The following is an 18,434-nucleotide window of genomic DNA, read 5'->3' on the forward strand; positions in this document are numbered from 1 at the left end:
AGTTTCGTCATTCAGTCGCACTTAAGCGTACTTACTTCTTCCTTTTTTAAACGTGTGCGTTTTGATGAAGCGCGAAGCATCCTCAGAATGTCCTTCTGAAACATGAAAGACCAGTTCACCATTCTGTCTTTCATGGCTACATTATAGAATGAAATTGTTGGCTTGATGAAATCCAGTAATAACTGCTGGAGGCAACCCAGGGACCCAGGAGTCCCTTTGCCAGGCTGCTCTCTAGGTCTGTGGTTCTCAGAGCCCCTTCGTACTCTGCGCTTACAGCGAATCCCAAAGAGCCTTTGATTGTGTGGGTTATAGCTATTGATATTGACTGTTTAGGAAGTAAAGCTGAGAAACTTTAAAATATTAATTTATTTTACAATAAACTCATTACATGTTAATAGCATTTTTATGAAAAATAAACATTTTAAAAAAATTTTAGTGAGAAGAGAGGTAAATCTCTTCAGCGACTGACTTAAGAGAAGACAGTTGGCTTTTCCTATCCGTGTCTGCATTCTTACTACCCCAGGGTCCCCAGGCCACAAGAAGGCACCTTGAGAACTGCTGCACCAGGAGAAAGGAAGGCTCTGAAACCAGTCCTGCACAGCGTGCCACTGCTGTTTCTTCGTACTGCGTTTAACATTCGGAGAGATGGTTTAAAAGCAGAATTCCTCAACTCGGCTCTGCCTTGGGCCAGGTCCTTCCTTGGGAGGGGCCCGTGCGCTGCAGGGTGCTGAGCACGTCCCTGGCCTCTCCCACTCGGGGCCAGGAGCTCCCACCCTGCTTCGTCTCCAGTCACTGCCAAAGCTCAGAACCTTCTGAATAGGTCAAAGAAATGACATTAAAAATGGAACACGATTACACGTTTTCTAATAGCTTTTTTTTCCTAGTAAAAGCAATTACAGAGTAAAGATTAAGAAAAGCTATTGTTTGAGAATGTTAGAGTAACTGGAAAAGGAAACAGCATCATTTTCTTAGCCAAATATTAAACTATGGGGAAGCAGATGTGGCTCAAGTGACTGGGCTCCTGCCTACCACAGGGGAGGCCGCTGGTGTGGATCCTAGTGCTTCCTAAGAAGATAACAAGCAGGCATGATGGGCAGGCACAGCAAGCTGACAGAACAAGGGACACAAGGAGAAAAAACATAATGAGAGACTCAGTAAAGCAGGAAGTGGAGGAGGCTGAAGCAATTAGGCACCTCCCTCCCACATCAGAAGTCACGGGTTTGGCTCCTGGTGCCTCCTAAAGAAACAAGGAAGACAGACACAGCAAGTGCAAACAACAATGAGGGGGTGGGGAGAAATAAATCTTTAAAAAAAAAAAACTACAAAAATAAACTATATATGAATCCTTTGTGTTCCTAAAGCACATCTCCAGTGACTCAGAAGAAGCTGTATTATACTAGAATTAGAATAAAAATAAAAAGCCATGAGTGTGTACAACACAAACAGTGAGACAGTGAAACCTAATGTAAATTGTGGACTGTAGTATAATTATAACAATATTGTTCCATCAGTTGTAACAAAGGCCCCTCATTAACACAAAATGGATTAATATAGGGGGAAAACCTGAGGAAAGTATATGGGAACTGTACTTTCTGCATGCTTCTTCTGTGAATAAACAGCTTCTCTGATTTAAAAAAAAAAAAAGGGGCAAAAGAAGCAACAAGTTATTCACAGCAATTAGTATAATTGTTTCATACTGAAAACCTAGCTTTGAAAATTAGATTAGGAAAATATGAGAGGTCTGGATTTTTCTCTGTTCTCAAAGTTGCTGTTTAAAACTATGGGCCTGATAACTATCAGTTGTCAGTGTACCTGTACCTTAACCTAACAGTATCATTTCTAAGATATTGTCTTACAAATATACTTGTAAAAATATGCTAGGAGGTTACCATAATGTTTCATTGCTGCATTGTAGACAATATCACAACGGAGGGGGAAAAAACATAGCAATCACCTAGAAATCCACAATTAGAGAGATTAGATCATTTATGATACATTCTGATACCGTGAAGCTCTTTGAAGCTTTCCGTAATAAGAGAACTGTATTGTTGTTATGGGAGGTTCTGTATATAGAACTCATTAAGTGACAAGCAAGTTGCAAAACAAAGTAATTCCATTTGTATATAAATTATAAGATGCTACTGTACTTCAGATCTTGAGGTTGTACTTTGGATTGCAAAGCTCCTAAAAATGTGATGTTTATGGGTTCGATGAACGGATTATTTTTAAGCCATGTCGAAGCTGCTGCTTAATAGTATTGGTATGTACGGACACTTTAGTATCGATTTTGGATTTTTAAAATGTCTGATTTTTGTTTACCTATTTAGGTCACGAGACTTGTGTAGAACTTCTTTTAGAACAGGAAGTTTTCCAGAAAATGGAAGGCAATGCCTTTAGTCCGTTGCATTGTGCCGTGTAAGTACACGATTTGGTTTGAGTGTTTAAGAAGTATTCCACTGCCGTGAGAGTGACCACTGTGTTCCTTCACACAGGATAAATGACAATGAAGGTGCTGCTGAGCTGCTGATTGATACCCTGGGTGTCAGCATTGTGAACGCGACAGATCCGGAAGGAAGGTAGGGATCCACTAGGAGGGAGGAAAGAGTCACTTTCAGTAGGAAAAAATAGTATCAGTTGTTATTAAGTATCATTTTTGCATTATCAAAGGGGGTTTTCTATTATTTATGATTTTAGCCATTCCTCCTCTCTTAAAAACCTTTGACATTTAAAGATTTCCCATTGTTTTAAGTATCCTTGTTACCCAAAGATTCTTGCTAATAGAGTTAACGGTTTTCTAAATAGGAATAAAGGCTAGAAGGGAGCCCAGCAGTTGTCATAGATATCAATATTTGGGTCAGGATTATTTCTTTCAAAATTTCCTTTAATGATGTAACGTTTTAGTTATTTTATAATTTATTTTATTATACTAGTTCTAGCTTTACAAAGGCCTTTTTTATTACCAAAAGTACGCATTTTTGTAGCAGAAATTAGTAAGCTCCATTAAGCCCATTCATATCCCAACAGTGCTTTGATAGCCTAATAGAACCCTTGAAAATTGCTTGTCATAAATTAGGAGTAATTTTTTTCCAGAGTGTATAGCATTCAGATTTAGTCACGTATGTCAGTCTCTCTGTATTGCAGAACTCCTCTGCATGCGGCCGCGTTCACAGACCACGTGGAGTGTTTACAGCTGCTGCTCAGCCATAATGCTCAGGTCAATTCTGTGGACTCTTCTGGGAAAACACCTCTCATGATGGCTGCAGGGAACGGACAGACAAACACAGTCGGTAAAGAAGCCGCCGATTTGTTCATATATGTGCACACTCATGTATGTATTTTGTACATGGTTATATGTAACGGAGATCCCGAGCCTTCTGACTTGTAGTTCATTGCATTTTCCTCTAGGGACCTCACCACTTCTGGTACTTGAAGCCTTTTACCTACTGTTGTAGTTTCCTAGGCTGCTCAAGCAAATACCATGCAGTGGGCACACTTAAGTAATGGGGCTTTATTAGCTTATGGTTTGGGGGCTACAAGTCAGAGCATCATTAGGGCAATGCTTTTTCCCCAAAGCCTGGCATTCTGGCACTGGCTGCCGGCAATCCTTGGTCTTTAGTTTGTCACATAGCAAGGCACATGGTGGCATTTCCTTGTGTCTCCCTTCTCTTGCAGGTTCCATTGATTCCCGCTTCTGGCTGTTTCCTCAGGGGCTTTCTCTCACTCTGAATTTCATTCTGCTTATAAAGGACTCCACAGTAGGGTTAAGACCCATCCCAGTTGAACTGGGCCGCACTGTAACTGAAGTCACCTCCTCAAAAGGTCCTGCTTACAGTGGGTGCACATCCACAGGGCTGCACTGAATTTAAGAACGTGTTTTTCTGGGGTGCATACAGCTTCAAACCCACACCTGCCATCAACCCACTTTTTCTCTTAGGGCCACGATGTTTTCATTTGCCTTTTTGATTGAAAATCTCCTTTTTAGCAAGGCAGCAGTTGCTTAGTAATTAATACTAAGGCGTCAGACTGCCTGAATGTGAGTTCTGGTTCTGCCAGCTGAGTGACCTTTTCCCTCAGTTTCTTCATTTGTAAAGTGAGAAAAATAACACTGCTTACTTTGTTTTGTAGGGTTATTGTGAGGGTTAAATAAGTTAATATAAGCCCAGAGCATTTAAAACAGTATTTGTCATTTAGTAAGCACTCAGAAAATAAATATTAGTGTGTGTATGGCCTACTTGATGATTGTTATATATGCTATATGACAATATATATGCTATATATTACAGTGTTTTTCTTGCATATAAGTTTTTGCTAGAAGGATGTTTTTGCTTTGTATTTTCATTTCTCTGTAGTGATGTTATTGGCAATCTAAGAAACTTGTTCGTAAACATAAGAATTGATGCACTTTTTCCTCCCAGAGATGCTGGTTAGCAGTGCTAGTGCAGATCTGACTTTACAAGATAATAGTAAAAACACCGCCCTCCATTTGGCTTGCAGCAAGGTATGTATGCATTTTAAGGATGTTTTCATTGTTAAATCGACAGGAGCATTGAAAGTTTTTCCACCTCCCAAAAGGCACAGAGCTGTGGCCCAGACCTCTCTAGCGGTCCCGGGTGCCAGTCTCTTGGCCAGAACCTTGGATGTGCTGGCCCTGCGGGCCGTTGTGGGGCACAGGCCTCAGCATGATCCCGGTCTTTCTTAACATTACTTCTTGTCCTTTCCCCTTACTTCCACCTTGCAACTTATATTTATTTATTTATTTATTTATTTTTAAAGATTTATTTATTTAATTTCCCCCCCTCCCCTGGTTGTCTGTTCTTGGTGTCTGTTTGCTGCGTCTTGTTTCTTTGTCCGCTTCTGTTGTCGTCAGCAGCACGGGAAGTGTGGGCGGTGCCATTCCTGGGCAGGCTGCTCTTTCCTTTCACGCTGGGCGGCTCCCCTCACGGGCGCACTTCCTGCGCGTGGTGCTCCCCCACACGGGGGACACCCCTGCGCGGCACGGCACTCCTTGCGCACATCAGCGCTGCGCATGGCCAGCTCCACACGGGTCAAGGAGGCCCGGGGTTTGAACCGCGGACCTCCCATATGGTAGACGGACGCCCTAACCACTGGGCCAAAGTCCGTTTCCCGCAACTTATATTTAGACAGCTACTTAAGGCTTTAGCCAAGAAAATTCCTGCAATATGTATGGTGTTGCACATACTATATGGACTAGATTGTGTGCGCATGTATAATTTATCTTTAGTGGTTTCCAGGTTTTTAAGAGTTACTTGCCATAATTTTAGGGTCATGAAACCAGTGCCTTGTTAATTCTGGAGAAGATAACGGATAGAAACCTCATCAACGCAACCAATGCAGCCTTGCAGACGTGAGTACTTCTGCCGCCCAGTGCAAACGCTGTGGCTTCCAAGTATAAAAACGATACGTGGGTTTGTTTTTTACGCTGACTATTGGAGTCAGTCTCGCTAGTCATGAAAACAGTTTTAAAGAACAGTTTTTAGGGCTGACAATTTAATTTTCAAAACCATCACAGCTAAGGCATGTTACTAAAAAAACTTTTGAATTGAAACCTTGCTAGGACACTGGAAAAAAATTGATATTTTTCTCATTCCATTTACCTACACAATTTTCTGAAGGAAAATAGTACTAAATTTGTGTATTTTATGGAAACCAAATGGAATAGTGCATTATTTTGACAGTAGCAGTAGATGAGGTAAGCTGCCCTGTGTGTGTCTGTAAGCTAAAGAGGTTTAATAGAAAACCAAGTTCTTAATAATGTGAGCAGCAGGCTCCAGGCCAGCTGCCATGGTAGAGCGTCGGGATCTCCCATCGTGCTCTTCCGATTTTCCCTTGCTCTTCCACTCTGGAACTTGGTGAAGAGAGAAATCTTAGAATCCTAGCTCCCAACCTCTGTTGACGCTCCAGTATAGAGCGGTGGGATCTGTAGGCTGACTTCAAATCCTATTGAAATATGTTCTATTGCAATGTAGACTTTTTATTGTTTATTCTATTGGCCAACCTCATTTTTTTTCCTCAAAAAGAAAACAGCAGTGTGGTGTGTTTAGTTGGTGAAATCTTTTTTAAACCTTGACTCTTAGAGAACAGAAAAGTTTGGAGATTGTGGGATTTGCTGATAGGGCCTGCTTCTCAAGCCCTGCGTGTGTTGTTGAGGCGTGGCGGCGCCTGCGCAAGGTTCTGCTGCTCCACTGGTCTTCGCTGCTGTTAGGTCTAGGTACCTCAGGATTTTCTCTCGGTTTTCACAACCTGGCAGAGGGCTCTTTGACACCAAGGGATGTGCGTGTGTGCGTGCATACACTGTGTACATGTGTGTGATTTTTCTCCTAGACCTCTGCATGTTGCTGCCCGGAATGGGCTAACGACGGTGGTTCAGGAACTCTTGGGGAAAGGAGCAAGTGTGCTTGCAGTAGATGAAAACGGTAAGTGGTTTTTTTTTCTTGTTCCTCAATCTGTGTCTTAGTAGGTGCCTTTATCTTTGGATGTTCCATAGTTGAAGCAAACTTGCAGGTGTTTTTTGTTGGTCAAAGAGGAGCACTGAGTTTAATATTGAATAGGAGTTCTTGAGTGGCAAAGGAATAGGGGCAAAGAGAAACAGGAAAAGTCTATCTAAAAGATCAGGGGTTCTTAACCTTTTTTGTTCCATGGACCCCATTGCCAGTCAGACCCCTTACTAAGTCCACACTATACTGTGCATTATATCACTTAATAAATACATTACGCCCTCACCAACATGTCCCCACGAGAATAATGTTGAATTTCAATTCAAGCTCACAGATCCCATATTAAGAACCCCTGTAATAGATGAACAGATGAACTTGTCAAATCCAGGATCATCTGGTAAGCCAAAGTTAAGTTAGTGCTCGCTGTGTGCCGTCTTTGGTTCTCTTAGTAGGCGTAGAGCTCATTCTTTCAGCTGTTTGTCCTGGGCCTGCTTAAGTGCCATGTGAAAGCCAAGGCTTCCGCTCCTGCGTGGGGTCGTCTCTTCTTTTGCCTACTCGAGAATATCGCTTCAGGACTTCTTCCATTTTATGTCCTGAAATAATGATTTTTGTTCTCTTTCTAGATTGTTCCCATAGTGTACAAGCATTGTTACTCTCATCTTAAAAAAAAAAAAATTTAATCCCACTTCCTCTGCCAGTTACTGCCATATTTCTCTTCCTTTTTGTAGCAGAAGCACTCAAGAGTTCGCATTCTTTTTTTTTAAGAGAGCATTTACTTTTTTTTTTAACATTCATCCCCCACCCCGACCCGTTGTTGTTTTGTGCTTGCTGTCTGCTCTCTGTGTCCATTCGTCTCCCTTTGTTGTGTCAGCTTGCTGCCGTGTGGGCCAGCTCGCCTCCACCAGGAGCCGGGGAATTGAACCCAGGGCTTCCCACGTGGTAGATGGGAGCCCAGTCGCTCGAGCCACATCCTCTTTTCTCTCATTTTCTCTTTTTTTTTTTTTAGATTTATTTTTTATTTCTCTGCCCCCCCTCCCCCCCCCCCAGTTGTCTGCTCTCTGTGTCCATTCCCTGTGTGTTCTTCTGTGCCTGCTTGTATTCTTGTCAGCGGCATGGGAATCTGTCTCTTTGTTGCGTCATCTTGCTGCGTCAGCTCTCCATGTGTGCGGTGCCACTCCTGGGCAGGCTGCACTTTTTTTACGCTGGGCGGCTCTCCTTACAGGGCGCATTCCTTGTGCATGGGGCTCCCCTACACAGGGGACACCCCTGCATGGCACGGCACTCCTTGCGCACATCAGCACTGTGCATGGGCCAGCTCACCACATGGACCGGGAGGCCCTGGGTACTGAACCCTGGACCTCCCGTGTGGTAGGCGGACGCTCTATCAGTTGAGCCACATCCGCTTCCCTCATTCTCTTTTAAGGCCTTTACTCCCACCGCTCTTCAGAACACTCACAAGATCACCAGTCAGTTCAGTGCTCTCGCTTGGTCTGTCAGCATTTGGCACAACTGATTGTTCCCTTGATATACTTTCAGGATCCCATAGTTTCTTGATTTTCTTCTTACCTTATTAGCTACTCCTAGTCAACAACTTCCGCAGTTTCTCCCTCCTTCCCTAAATTCTTAATAATATTCACAAGCCCTCGGATTCAGTCCTTGGTTCTTTTTGCTTTCCCTCTCTACATTCACCACCTAGGCAAGGTCATCCAGTCTGTTGGTTGTAAATACTACCTAGAATTCCCAAATCTGTATCTCCAGGCCAGACCTCTTACATTCTCCAGACTTAAATAGCCACCTGCCTAATTGCCAGCTCCACACGGATCGCTAGTGAAAGCGCCAGCCTAACACATCCAGACTGAACTCTTGATCTTTTTATTCCCCACAGTTGTCTCCCTCTCCGTTGATGGCAGCTCCCATCCTTGTGTTTGCTCAGGCCCAAACTCTAGAGCCGTCCTTAACGCCTCTCTCGCAGAGTGTACACTCTATCCACCTGTTCTGTCGATTCCCTCTCCAGCGTGTACCCAAAGGCTGACCATCTCTTCTCCTCCGCTGCTGCCACCTGGCTGCACCCTTTAAAACACGTGAGAACACACTACCCCTCTGACCTCCCATGACTCGTAGTCCTTGTGGTGGCCCACGAGGCCCTCCGCGGTGTGTGCCGGCCTCTGGGGCTCGACCCTCATTTCCTGGTCTCCTCCTGTTCTCAGTCCTTTTGGCCGTGCCACCGCCTGTGCTCCAGGGACATGTGCCTGTCGTCTTTGCTCTGGCTGCTCCCTGCCTGGGGCACTCTGCTCCCAAGCCTTCTTTGACCAAGTCCTTTGTCTGCTTCCTCTCTTAGCTCAAGTTTCATATTCTTGATGAAGCATAGCCCGACTACCCTGTTTATACCAGTTTCCTGTGTACCCATACCACCGCATGCTCCGGCCTTGCTAACCTCTTCTACTCTCTCATTTTTCCAGAGTGCATCTTCTGATATATTGTATATAACTTACGTTTTTATTACATCAATTGTGTGTTTCCCTGCTAGAATAAAAGGAGCTCCATGAGGGCAGGGATCTATGTCACTTGCATTCACTGATCTATCCTACATGGGAGCTCAGTGAATATTTGTCTAGTGAGTGTGCTAAGTTCTGACGATGCAAGGATTCTGAGATGAGTGAGGCACAGTCCACTCCTTTGAGTGGAGACGAGTATAAATAGGCAGTTAAACTGCACTTGAAGTAGTTTGACCTGGAATAAACCTAGAACACTGTGAGAGCACATCAGAGGATCCTCAGACCCTGCCTTGCACGAACCTATCAGGGAAGGTATTGCCAAAAAGTGACTTCTAAGCCAAAATCCGAAGAACAAGTAGAGGGTATGGAGGGAGCTTTCTGCACAAAGGGCATTGTACCACCAGTCTTGCCTGGGATTGCAAATGCTGCATTAGTCCAGAATCCCTCGAGTCGAGTAGCAAGGGAGCCATGCAATAACGGGAAGAAAGTCAGTCCAGCAAACTAGAATAGGGACATAACGTAAGAAGTAAGAGAATTAATATTTTTTTAAAAGCAGAAAAAACATTGGGGGTGAAAAGATGTAGACAGTTTCTATGGATCGTACGATGATAGATTGATTTGGACGTGGTGAAAGACTGAGGTGTGGAGAGCCGTGTGGATGGATGAGTCGTTGACTCGATGAGGAATGTAGACGAGCGAGCTGGGGGGCGGAAAAGGTGCAGTGGGGCGTCCAGCTGGCCCCGCGCGCTGGCGAGGGCGGAGCACAGGTGTGGGCCTCGCTGGCCTTTGTGGCCACTGAAACCCACAGAGGCAGAGCCCACCCAGCAGGACAAGTCCAGCCTCATTTAGGTTTAAGGAAATAAACTTTTATTATCAATACTTTACATTTCTGTACGATTTTAAATTAGGAGCCTTAAATGATGATAACCCATGTAAGATATTTGGCCATGTGCGAGACTGCTGTTAGCTATTACTTGCTCATATGCAAGTCTGTGTTGATCAATTTCAAGATTTTATACATTTAAATGATTTAATACTTGTAAGAAATGGAAGAGATGATAAAAATAGACCATAATGAAGGTAATCAGAGACCTGGGTATCTTCTGACATACTTGGTAGTGTGAAACTAGTAGTCCTGGTCCAAAGTTGACAAGTTAAGTTATATACCAATCTCATTTTCGCATTGATTCTAGACTTCAAAATAGTGTGAATTATAAATTACTCCAAGAACAATAGGGGTTTGAAGATTAATTGGTCTCTGTGGTCTTAAGTAGAAAGGTAGGGGCCAGAATATCTTGTGCCTCATATTCACTCTAAGAATGGGGTTAAGTGACATTTCAGTGGGATTGCTGGAGGAGGTGGGACCTGTTGTACTCACACAGGAGTTTACTTCTCTTCCATTTCTCTTTAGCTGACCTCGCCAAGCCCATGCAGAGGAGAGGGGCCTGTGCTTGGGCATGGTCGAACCAGGGCGGTCTTTAGGCACTCTTTCCGCAGCCCTGCTCTCACCTGAGGCATCAGGTCCTGTCTGATGAGTTGCTCCATTGTCTGCAGGTCAGCAGCAGGCACTTCTCGGTCTTCAGAAGAGCCTTTGCATAAGGGCGGGCAGTGAAGCAAGTGGGGTTTAACTGAAAATGTGACTATGCTTCACCCGCTTGGGGCCATCAGCTGTTGTTCTCTTTGATCTTTGACAGAACGGGATATTTATGAAGAGAAAAGAAATTCTTTACTTTTTCAAGGCTAAAGCATGGATGAAAATATATAGGAGAACTGGAAATAAAAAATGCCCAATAAGAAAATGGATACTAAATTGTATAATCACACAGTGGAGTATTACATAACAGTGAAAACAAACAAACTATAGCTTCATGGTTGAATTTCAGACAGAAGACAGATGTAAAAGATGCAGGCTATATGATTCGGTTTATGTTAAATTCAGAAAACATCAAAATTATGGTATTTATGACTACAAGTAGAAAGGAAGGAAAAGCTGTGACTGCGTGTCAGCCGGCGTAGTGGTTACGTTTGTGGAAGAAGAAACGATGGGGGAGGGGACACGGGAGCTTCTGATGCACCGGTGACATTCTCTTTCTTGACTCAGTAGTGGTTACACAAATGTTATTTTGGTAACTGATACAGCTGTTTAGAAAACCAATGTGACTTTTTTTTTTTATAAATACATGCATATATGTTTGTGAGACCTACAACACGAGTAAATGTAACAATAAATAAGTCTAGATAGGCAAAAACAGATGAGGCTTGTAGACGCCAACGTTGTCATTGCTGCTAAACATGTTACTGATTTCATGTGGCTTACAGTGGTCAAGTTCCTTGTACCATAATCAAGCTTGACATCACACAGTGTTCACACCATCTTCTCTCCCACCCCATCCTCAGGACTGGGCTTGTACCAGCTGACATCCCAAATGCTAGAAAGGAATAGTTACAAAGAAAACATTTGTCTTGACTTAGGCGTTTTAAAAGTTCACCTGTGTAGTTATCCGTTTTCCTTCAGTGGCCTTATTTGACTGTGACTCCAAAAGAAGAATTAAAGTGGCAGCGTGTGCCACTCGTGTAACATGTATCTTTTGAGCACCTAATCCAAGCCTCATGCCTGAATCTGCAGACTTGTAGATTTCTCAGCATGTAAGCCTTTGCATAGCTGAATTAACGTAAGTCTCTGTTCACTATTCTGAAGTAAGATTTATCAATCTATGTTTTTTCTTCAGTCTAGTCCAACATCTTCTATGAATTCAGAAAGTGGGAGTGTAGATAAGTTGTGAGATCTTGGGGGAATCCTCTACCCCTGGGCCTCAGTTTCTTTTTCTGTAATCTCAGGAGATTTTATTTTCAAATTTTATCTTTACTTCTAGGATATACCCCTGCTTTGGCCTGTGCTCCCAATAAGGACGTGGCTGATTGCCTGGCTCTCATTTTGGCCACCATGATGCCTGTCTCATCAGGTAGTCCTCTATCATCCCTGACTTTCAATGCCATCAGCCGTTACACCAACACCTCAAAGACGGTCAGCTTTGAAGCCCTGCCCGCCATGAGGCATGAGCCCAGCTCCTACTGCAGTTTCAACCACATCGGCGGGGAGCAGGAGTGCTTGTACACGGACGCGGACGAGCTCAACGACTCCGACTCCGAGACCTACTAAGAGGACGAGAGGAGGCCCCGAGAGGGAGTTCCAACACTAAAGCTTCAAACTGCTTTTTCAGGAAAAGGCACTTTCTTACGTACAAGTTCAACCTAAAAGGAAAGATCATAAAGTGAGTGAATATAAGAGATGCGATGACATTAGGAAGAAGAATTTTAAGGGCAGGTTTTGCAAAAGGAACTTCTAGAATCTTGAAATAGACTTGAGCAGAGCAAAATACTTTGATGTCATATTGCTTTGTGGATGTTTAATTTGGTTTTGCAGTGCCAGGAATAATTTGGGACACTGTGCACCCTAATCTGCTTACACAAGCAACATTTTTAAAAGAAGAGATGAGGACACTAGATTTAAATTTTATCTAATTAAACTACAATTAAATTTAATGGCAATAAATGTTTGGTACAGTAGGCATTATGTGCACAGCAGATTGCCAAAGGACCAAATAACTTAAAAGGTTTTTTAAATAAAATGCTGTTTTGTGGATACTGGAGAAGGTGAAATGAGACATTATCTAAACCAAACTTTAATATTTCTGAAAAATGAAGCTGAGATTTGGTTTTAAATGTTGATTTTTTTAAAGAAAACATCTGAAAGCCTTCCATTACTGTATTAAACCATGAAAGAAAGCAGAAGTATTTTTACATTTTTTTCTTTTACATAAAAGTTTTAAAATTTCAACTTTTATAATACTAGACTTGAAAACCAGCTGCCTGGGTGCGGTGGGGGTGGGACCTTGAGGCAGACACAGGAGGGGGGGGGGGCGAGGCTGCTGCTGCCCGGCTCTGAATGGTTTGGGTATTAAATTGAGCTATTTTTGTTTAAAAATATAAAGAATTTCCTAGAAGAACAAAATTTCATGCAAATCAAAAAGATCCTTTTCACCCTCCTGCAGCGGAAGTGGCCCTGGGGCTGGCGCTCAGCCTCACCTCGCGGGGTGGTGCACCTCGTCAAGTTACTTGTGTGCCTCCACAGGGGGTCAGCGGATTTCTCATTGTTGTTGGTATTCATCTTCGAGTTGTGAAGAAGTGAAAAATCAAAAAGAAAGAAAGATCCCTTGTGATTCCTAAGTCTTAGAAGGCATTTCTGTCTTGGGCAACATTCAAAATACTAAAGCCTTTAGATCCTGTTCAGATTTAAATGTTGTTTGTCACATGCTGCTGTTTGGGAAAAGAAGCAGTTGCCTGCAGAATTGGAAGGCTGCCTTTCAAATAACAAAATAGAGAGAGGAGGCTTACCTTTTGGCTTTGAAATAACAGTTTATATGGTTCTGCTTTTGCTGTAATTGTCACTTTTCTGGTGAAAGTGATATCACACATGTAGGGGCTCTTACAGGTCTGGGTAAAGTTCCATGAATTACAACAAAATTATACCCAATTTCGATTTATCCTTTTTGTATTGTGAAACTGGAAACTTTATGACATTGTAAAATTATCAGCTGGTTTTTCTGAATATAAAGTGTGAAAACACAGAACAGTATTTTGATCTATTTGATAATTTTGTGGGTTTTTTGAAGAATTAATGAGCATGTACATAGAAATAGTGACTGCTTGAATACTGTATCTACTTGCACTCTTTCAGTACATCAAGATTCCTGTATATTTTAGAGTATAATAAAACACAGATGTGAATTGTATTTAATGAATAATGTATTTGTATCTGTGCATATTATCTAAAAACTTAAAGTTTTTAGGGCATTGACTACTAGATTTTAAGCATTTTTCTAAAACATTTACAGAAATTATAAGTATAATCCTCCATCTTTTCTTTATAAAATGAAGAAGTCGTATGAACCCTTCCTAATTATGAGTGGTAGGAAGGTGAATATGCATTTAAAGACAGTGAACTACATTTTCTATTGTACCTTTTGGAAGAAAAAAACAAAAACAAAAAACCTCAAGAGGATTCTAAAAGTATACATACATGTGCTTTCTCTTTCCTTTTAGGAATTCTCTTCTGAATTCCCTGAGGGAATTTTCTAGAATCTCAGAACTGAAAGACACCTGAGGTTCCTGCAGTCTAACCTATTAGCAAATGCGGGCGGCCTTCTGCCAGGGCCGCCTTCCCACCTTGAACCCGTCAGTGCCTACCTCGCCGGGCGGTCGGCTCAGTTGTGAGCAGCTCACCGCTAGGAAGGTCTTTGGGTGAGGCTGAAGCCTCCCTCCCTCCCGGGAACTGCTGGCCTCCAGGAGAACTCGAGAGGGTGGCAGGACGACTCTCGCCCTCTGCCATGTCTTCTCTAGTCCAGGCAGGTTGCCTCATCTGCTGAAGTGATTTCCAGAAGGACTCATTGCACACACTGTTAGATTTACCACATCGACTGCAAGCCAAGGTGTACCTGTCAAGTAGCAAGCTGTTTAACTTATCCTCACGCGTACCAGGACTCAGCCCTGTTATGTAAATGCTGCTATTACTGAAAGCATTTGAGAGGTGGAGCCAGTAGGAAAATTCATTGCTTTGTAATCACAGCCTAGTGGTAGTCTCACCCCCAGCTGATCAGCCGCCTCCTCTGGTCTGCAGCTGGTAAGAGGACATTCCAAAGTACTCTCTCAACCAGTATTTGAGCAGCACGATTATCAGTGAGTGTAGGAGCCCCTGAATGAGGCAGCAGCACAGGAAGCTCCTTATACAGCTACACCTTGTAGGGCCTGCTCTGCAGCCCGCCCTGCCAGTGCTGTTGATCCTCTCACAGTACAGAAGCCTGGTTGCTTTCTCAACCGCTGCATGAAAGGTGACGTCTGAAACCTCTGGTGTGTGAATGATACCAGCTTCTACTTCAGAAACTACTTTGGAGAAAACGTGGGTAAAAACCAGTGACCTCCTTTTAACAAGACGCTCAGCTCAGTCCAGTGCCATTTCTTCAGGAGTCCCAGGAGTCGTTTGGTTCAGGAGATCTCTTAAGTGTAGCCGTAAATTTGGGGTTTAATTTGGCCTATCTTGGATCTTTTAAATGAAATAAAACTTTTAAATGCAATAAATCGTGTCTTCCTTTCTTACATGCAAGCTCCTTTTCACTAATCTTAAAATTAATATTCAATTATGACAGGTTTAGGCATAATTCTAATTTTTAACCCTTCTTAAAGAACTTAGTTACTTTTCAGTAAAGCTGTTTTAGAATTTAAATGAATTTATCTAAAAGGGCTTTTCAAATATTTATTGCTTCTCTGCTGTATACTTGGAGGTAGGTGGGAATGGGCAGACAGTGGGCTTAGAATGTCAGCTAGGAGCTCTGTGGGAAAGGTCTGTATCTGGAAGTAGTGACAGTGTAGTTGAGGTCGGGATGCTAAGGAGGGTCAGAGAAGAACAAGAGCATTTGGAGAGAAGTGGATCAGAACAGGCTGCATGGAAGAGATGGCATTTAGGCTGGACATTGAGGAACAAATACAGTTTGGACGGTAGAGAGGGAACAAATAACTTTCTAGGATAAGAGAACAGAACCAGAAGTTCCTAAAAATGTCCGTGGAGGGGTAGGTTTTGGATGGAGTGGATTATTAGAACTTAGTATTGCCGAGCATAAAAAGCTGAAAACGAGTGAACACAGCTGAGGTGGTTTGAGCGCCTGCTTCCTCTGTACGAGGTTGAGCTCAGTGCCCAGTACCTCCTAAAAAGAAAAAGCCGAGAAAATACATGCAAGAGCCAATTATAAATGTGCACAGAGATTAGGTAACAAAAGTGAGAACAAGTAGATACAGGGGCAGATAAAGAGAACTTCATTGACATTACTCAAAATAGTCCTTATGCAGGTAAGAGTAATAATAGCAGATGCCTACACCACAGTTACCTAGGATACCAGGCAGGGGTTGTAACTGCTTGAAGTCAGTTCTCTGTTAATGCACACACCTGCTCTGAGGTGGCTCCTGTTCATAGCGCCACTTAACAGAGGAGGAAATGGGCATCGCTCTAGAGGGGAAGCAACCTCAGCCCAAGGTCTTGTGACTAACTCTTGAAGCCACATTCAAATCCAGACAGCCATTTCCAGTCATCGCTTTAAATCCTCACCTTTTGGTCCTTGTTGAAATTGGTGATTTGAAGTTGAGACACACACTTGGCTATTAAATTATGTAGGTTACTTTCGGTTTTTATTCTCCTGGGTCACTATTCTTGGAAGAAACTTTTATAAATCTTGACCACAAGAGATGTTTATTGAGCACCCGGTCTGTACCAGGAGCTGTGCTCGGCACTAGCCATCAGCAGAAGAGGCAGTGGCACCATTTATCATCACAGTGGCGCCTGAGAGGGTATCATCTACTTAGGTTTCAGTTACTGTCGCTGCCTTACCCCCTCCCAACCCCAAAAGCTTACAATGATCCCACCCCGTTGCGGATTGGCTGCCCTTGCCCAGGCCGGGTGGCGCTTCAAGCGGGAGCTCCAGGGGGCTGGGCTGCTCACCCGAGCGGGAGTGGTGCTGCCCCGTCTCCTCGTGCTGGGGCCTGGCTGGGGTGCAGGCATTGCCCAGGAGAAGGGCTCGTCGTCCCGAGGCACGAGCAGGCAAGCCTGGCCCTGGGCACGCGTCTGCGGGCACTCCACTGGTCAGACGGCCACATGGCTACACCCAGCCCCCCTGGCATGGAGTCGGTGTGTGCACCAGCCAGCGAGGCTGATTCGGATTCCACTTCCACAGGCCACTCGGCTCTGAACTGAGTGGACCAGTGAGCCCCTGCTTTCCTTGCGCGTGCTCGGTAGTCGCTGCCTTCTGCCTGCTCCTTCCCTCGGGTATCTCTTCTGATGTACACGGTCCACCTGTGAAGCAGTGGGCTGCAAGTAGACATCTCAACTTGGAAAGTTCTCTGCAGCTCACAGCTGATCGGGTATGTGTTGGCTATGCTGTTTTCCAAGTGGGGAGGTGAAGCCTTTTGCTTGCCTCAATCTCCAGAAGAATGTAGCACCAGTCCCTGCTCTTATGCATTGCAGTTATACCATCCCTTCCAAAGCAGAGCCTAATGGAAGGGAGGCTAGGACGCAAAGCTTGATGATCAGGAGCTTGCCAATGACTAGTTTTAAGACAGGGAAAATCTGATGGAAATAGAGCTCTCCACTCGCTCTAGATCAGTTCTCCATCCTGCCCTCTCCAGCACTGGCGAGACGCTCCCTTCTCTGCATTGTTGCTTTTGTGCTCCTCCTCCTCTCCTGGTGGCCGCCTCACGCCTCTTGCCCTCTTACTCTCGCCCCTGATGCCTGTCTATTCCTCCTAATTAGAATTCGAATATATGCCGAAGTAGTATTTCCTTAGTTTGAAAACCCAGCAACTTAAATATTTTTTTTCTTTACAAGAAAAAGTATATTTTCAGCCTTAAGACATTTAGCCATACAGCAAGCATCTCTGAAGGATGTGTTCTGCAGCAGGCACTGTTGTAAACACTGCGTACCCAGAGGTACTCTGCCCTTAGGAAGCTTACATTTTAATGAGGAAAACACATGGAAAATAACAGATCAGGGAGCAGAGGTGGCTCGAGCAATTAGACATCTCCCTCCCAGATCGGAGGTCCCAGTTTTCCTCCTAAAGAATCAGAGAAGACAGACTCAGCAAGTGAGAAGCAACAGGGGGGTGGGGAGTCTTCAAAAAACAACCACCTTGTGACTACTTTGCATAGAAAAAAGATTTGTGAAAGTGAATGGATAACTATTAGAGATTTTGTTACTTGGAAACTGCTGAAGTAACCAACTAAAAAGAGAGATGTTGAGTTCAGGAAAGCAGACGGAGGTTAACCCAGAAGTCATGGGTTAACCCAAGAATCACTTATCATCTGAATAGAAACGGGGTCTTGGTTGGTTGAAAATGAACACTTGAGATGCCCTAAGGCCCACGGCATACAACTTACTTCACCTCCAGATAGAAAATGGAGAAATGGGGACGCTGACTTGGCTGAATGGATAGAGCCTCTGCCTACCACATGGGAGGTCCAGGGTTCAAACCCCGGGCCTCCTGACCTGTGTGGTGAGCTGGCCCATGCGCAGTGCTGATGCGTGCAAGGAGTGCCCTGCCACGCAGGGGTGTCCCTCATGTAGGGGAGCCCCACGTGCAAGGAGTGCACCCCATAAGGCAAGATGCCCGGTGTGAAAGAAAGTCCAGCCTGCTCAGGAGTGGTGCTGCACACACGGAGAGCTAATGCAGCAAGATGACTCAACAAAAACAGACAGATTCCCGGTGCCGCTGACAAGAATCCAAGCAGACACAGAAGAACACACAGCGATTGGACACAAAGAGCAGACAACTGGGAAGGGAGAGAAATTTTTAAAAAGCAATCTATTAAAAAAAAAAAAGGGAAAATACTTGTAGTTGGACAGGGTGGCACTAAGCTGTAAAATTTGGGCTTTCTGCTGATGTAA

At 43.9% G+C, this 18,434-nt stretch overlaps 1 protein-coding gene across 16 annotated transcripts in view; it reads left to right on the top strand.

Annotated features, from left to right (window-relative positions):
• ANKRD28 (ankyrin repeat domain 28) overlaps positions 1 to 15,085 on the top strand; it is a 195,818-nt gene extending 180,733 nt beyond the window's left edge. For 14 of the 16 annotated variants that reach the window (XM_058290650.2, XM_058290653.2, XM_071212885.1 and 11 more), the window contains 7 exons: positions 2,328 to 2,415; positions 2,493 to 2,576; positions 3,142 to 3,287; positions 4,416 to 4,498; positions 5,283 to 5,365; positions 6,343 to 6,434; positions 11,824 to 13,743. In XM_058290650.2, the coding sequence (XP_058146633.1) occupies positions 2,328 to 2,415; positions 2,493 to 2,576; positions 3,142 to 3,287; positions 4,416 to 4,498; positions 5,283 to 5,365; positions 6,343 to 6,434; positions 11,824 to 12,110 (863 nt within the window). In that variant the 3' untranslated portion in view covers positions 12,111 to 13,743. Of the gene's footprint in view, positions 1 to 2,327; positions 2,416 to 2,492; positions 2,577 to 3,141; positions 3,288 to 4,415; positions 4,499 to 5,282; positions 5,366 to 6,342; positions 6,435 to 11,823; positions 13,744 to 14,053 lie in introns of those variants that run through there. The other 2 variants (XR_011647843.1, XR_011647844.1) reach the window with 1 other exon arrangement.
• The last annotated feature ends 3,349 nt before the right edge of the window (positions 15,086 to 18,434 follow it).

Source organism: Dasypus novemcinctus, chromosome 31 (genome assembly GCF_030445035.2).
Source record: "Dasypus novemcinctus isolate mDasNov1 chromosome 31, mDasNov1.1.hap2, whole genome shotgun sequence".
Lineage (NCBI taxonomy): Eukaryota > Metazoa > Chordata > Mammalia > Cingulata > Dasypodidae > Dasypus > Dasypus novemcinctus.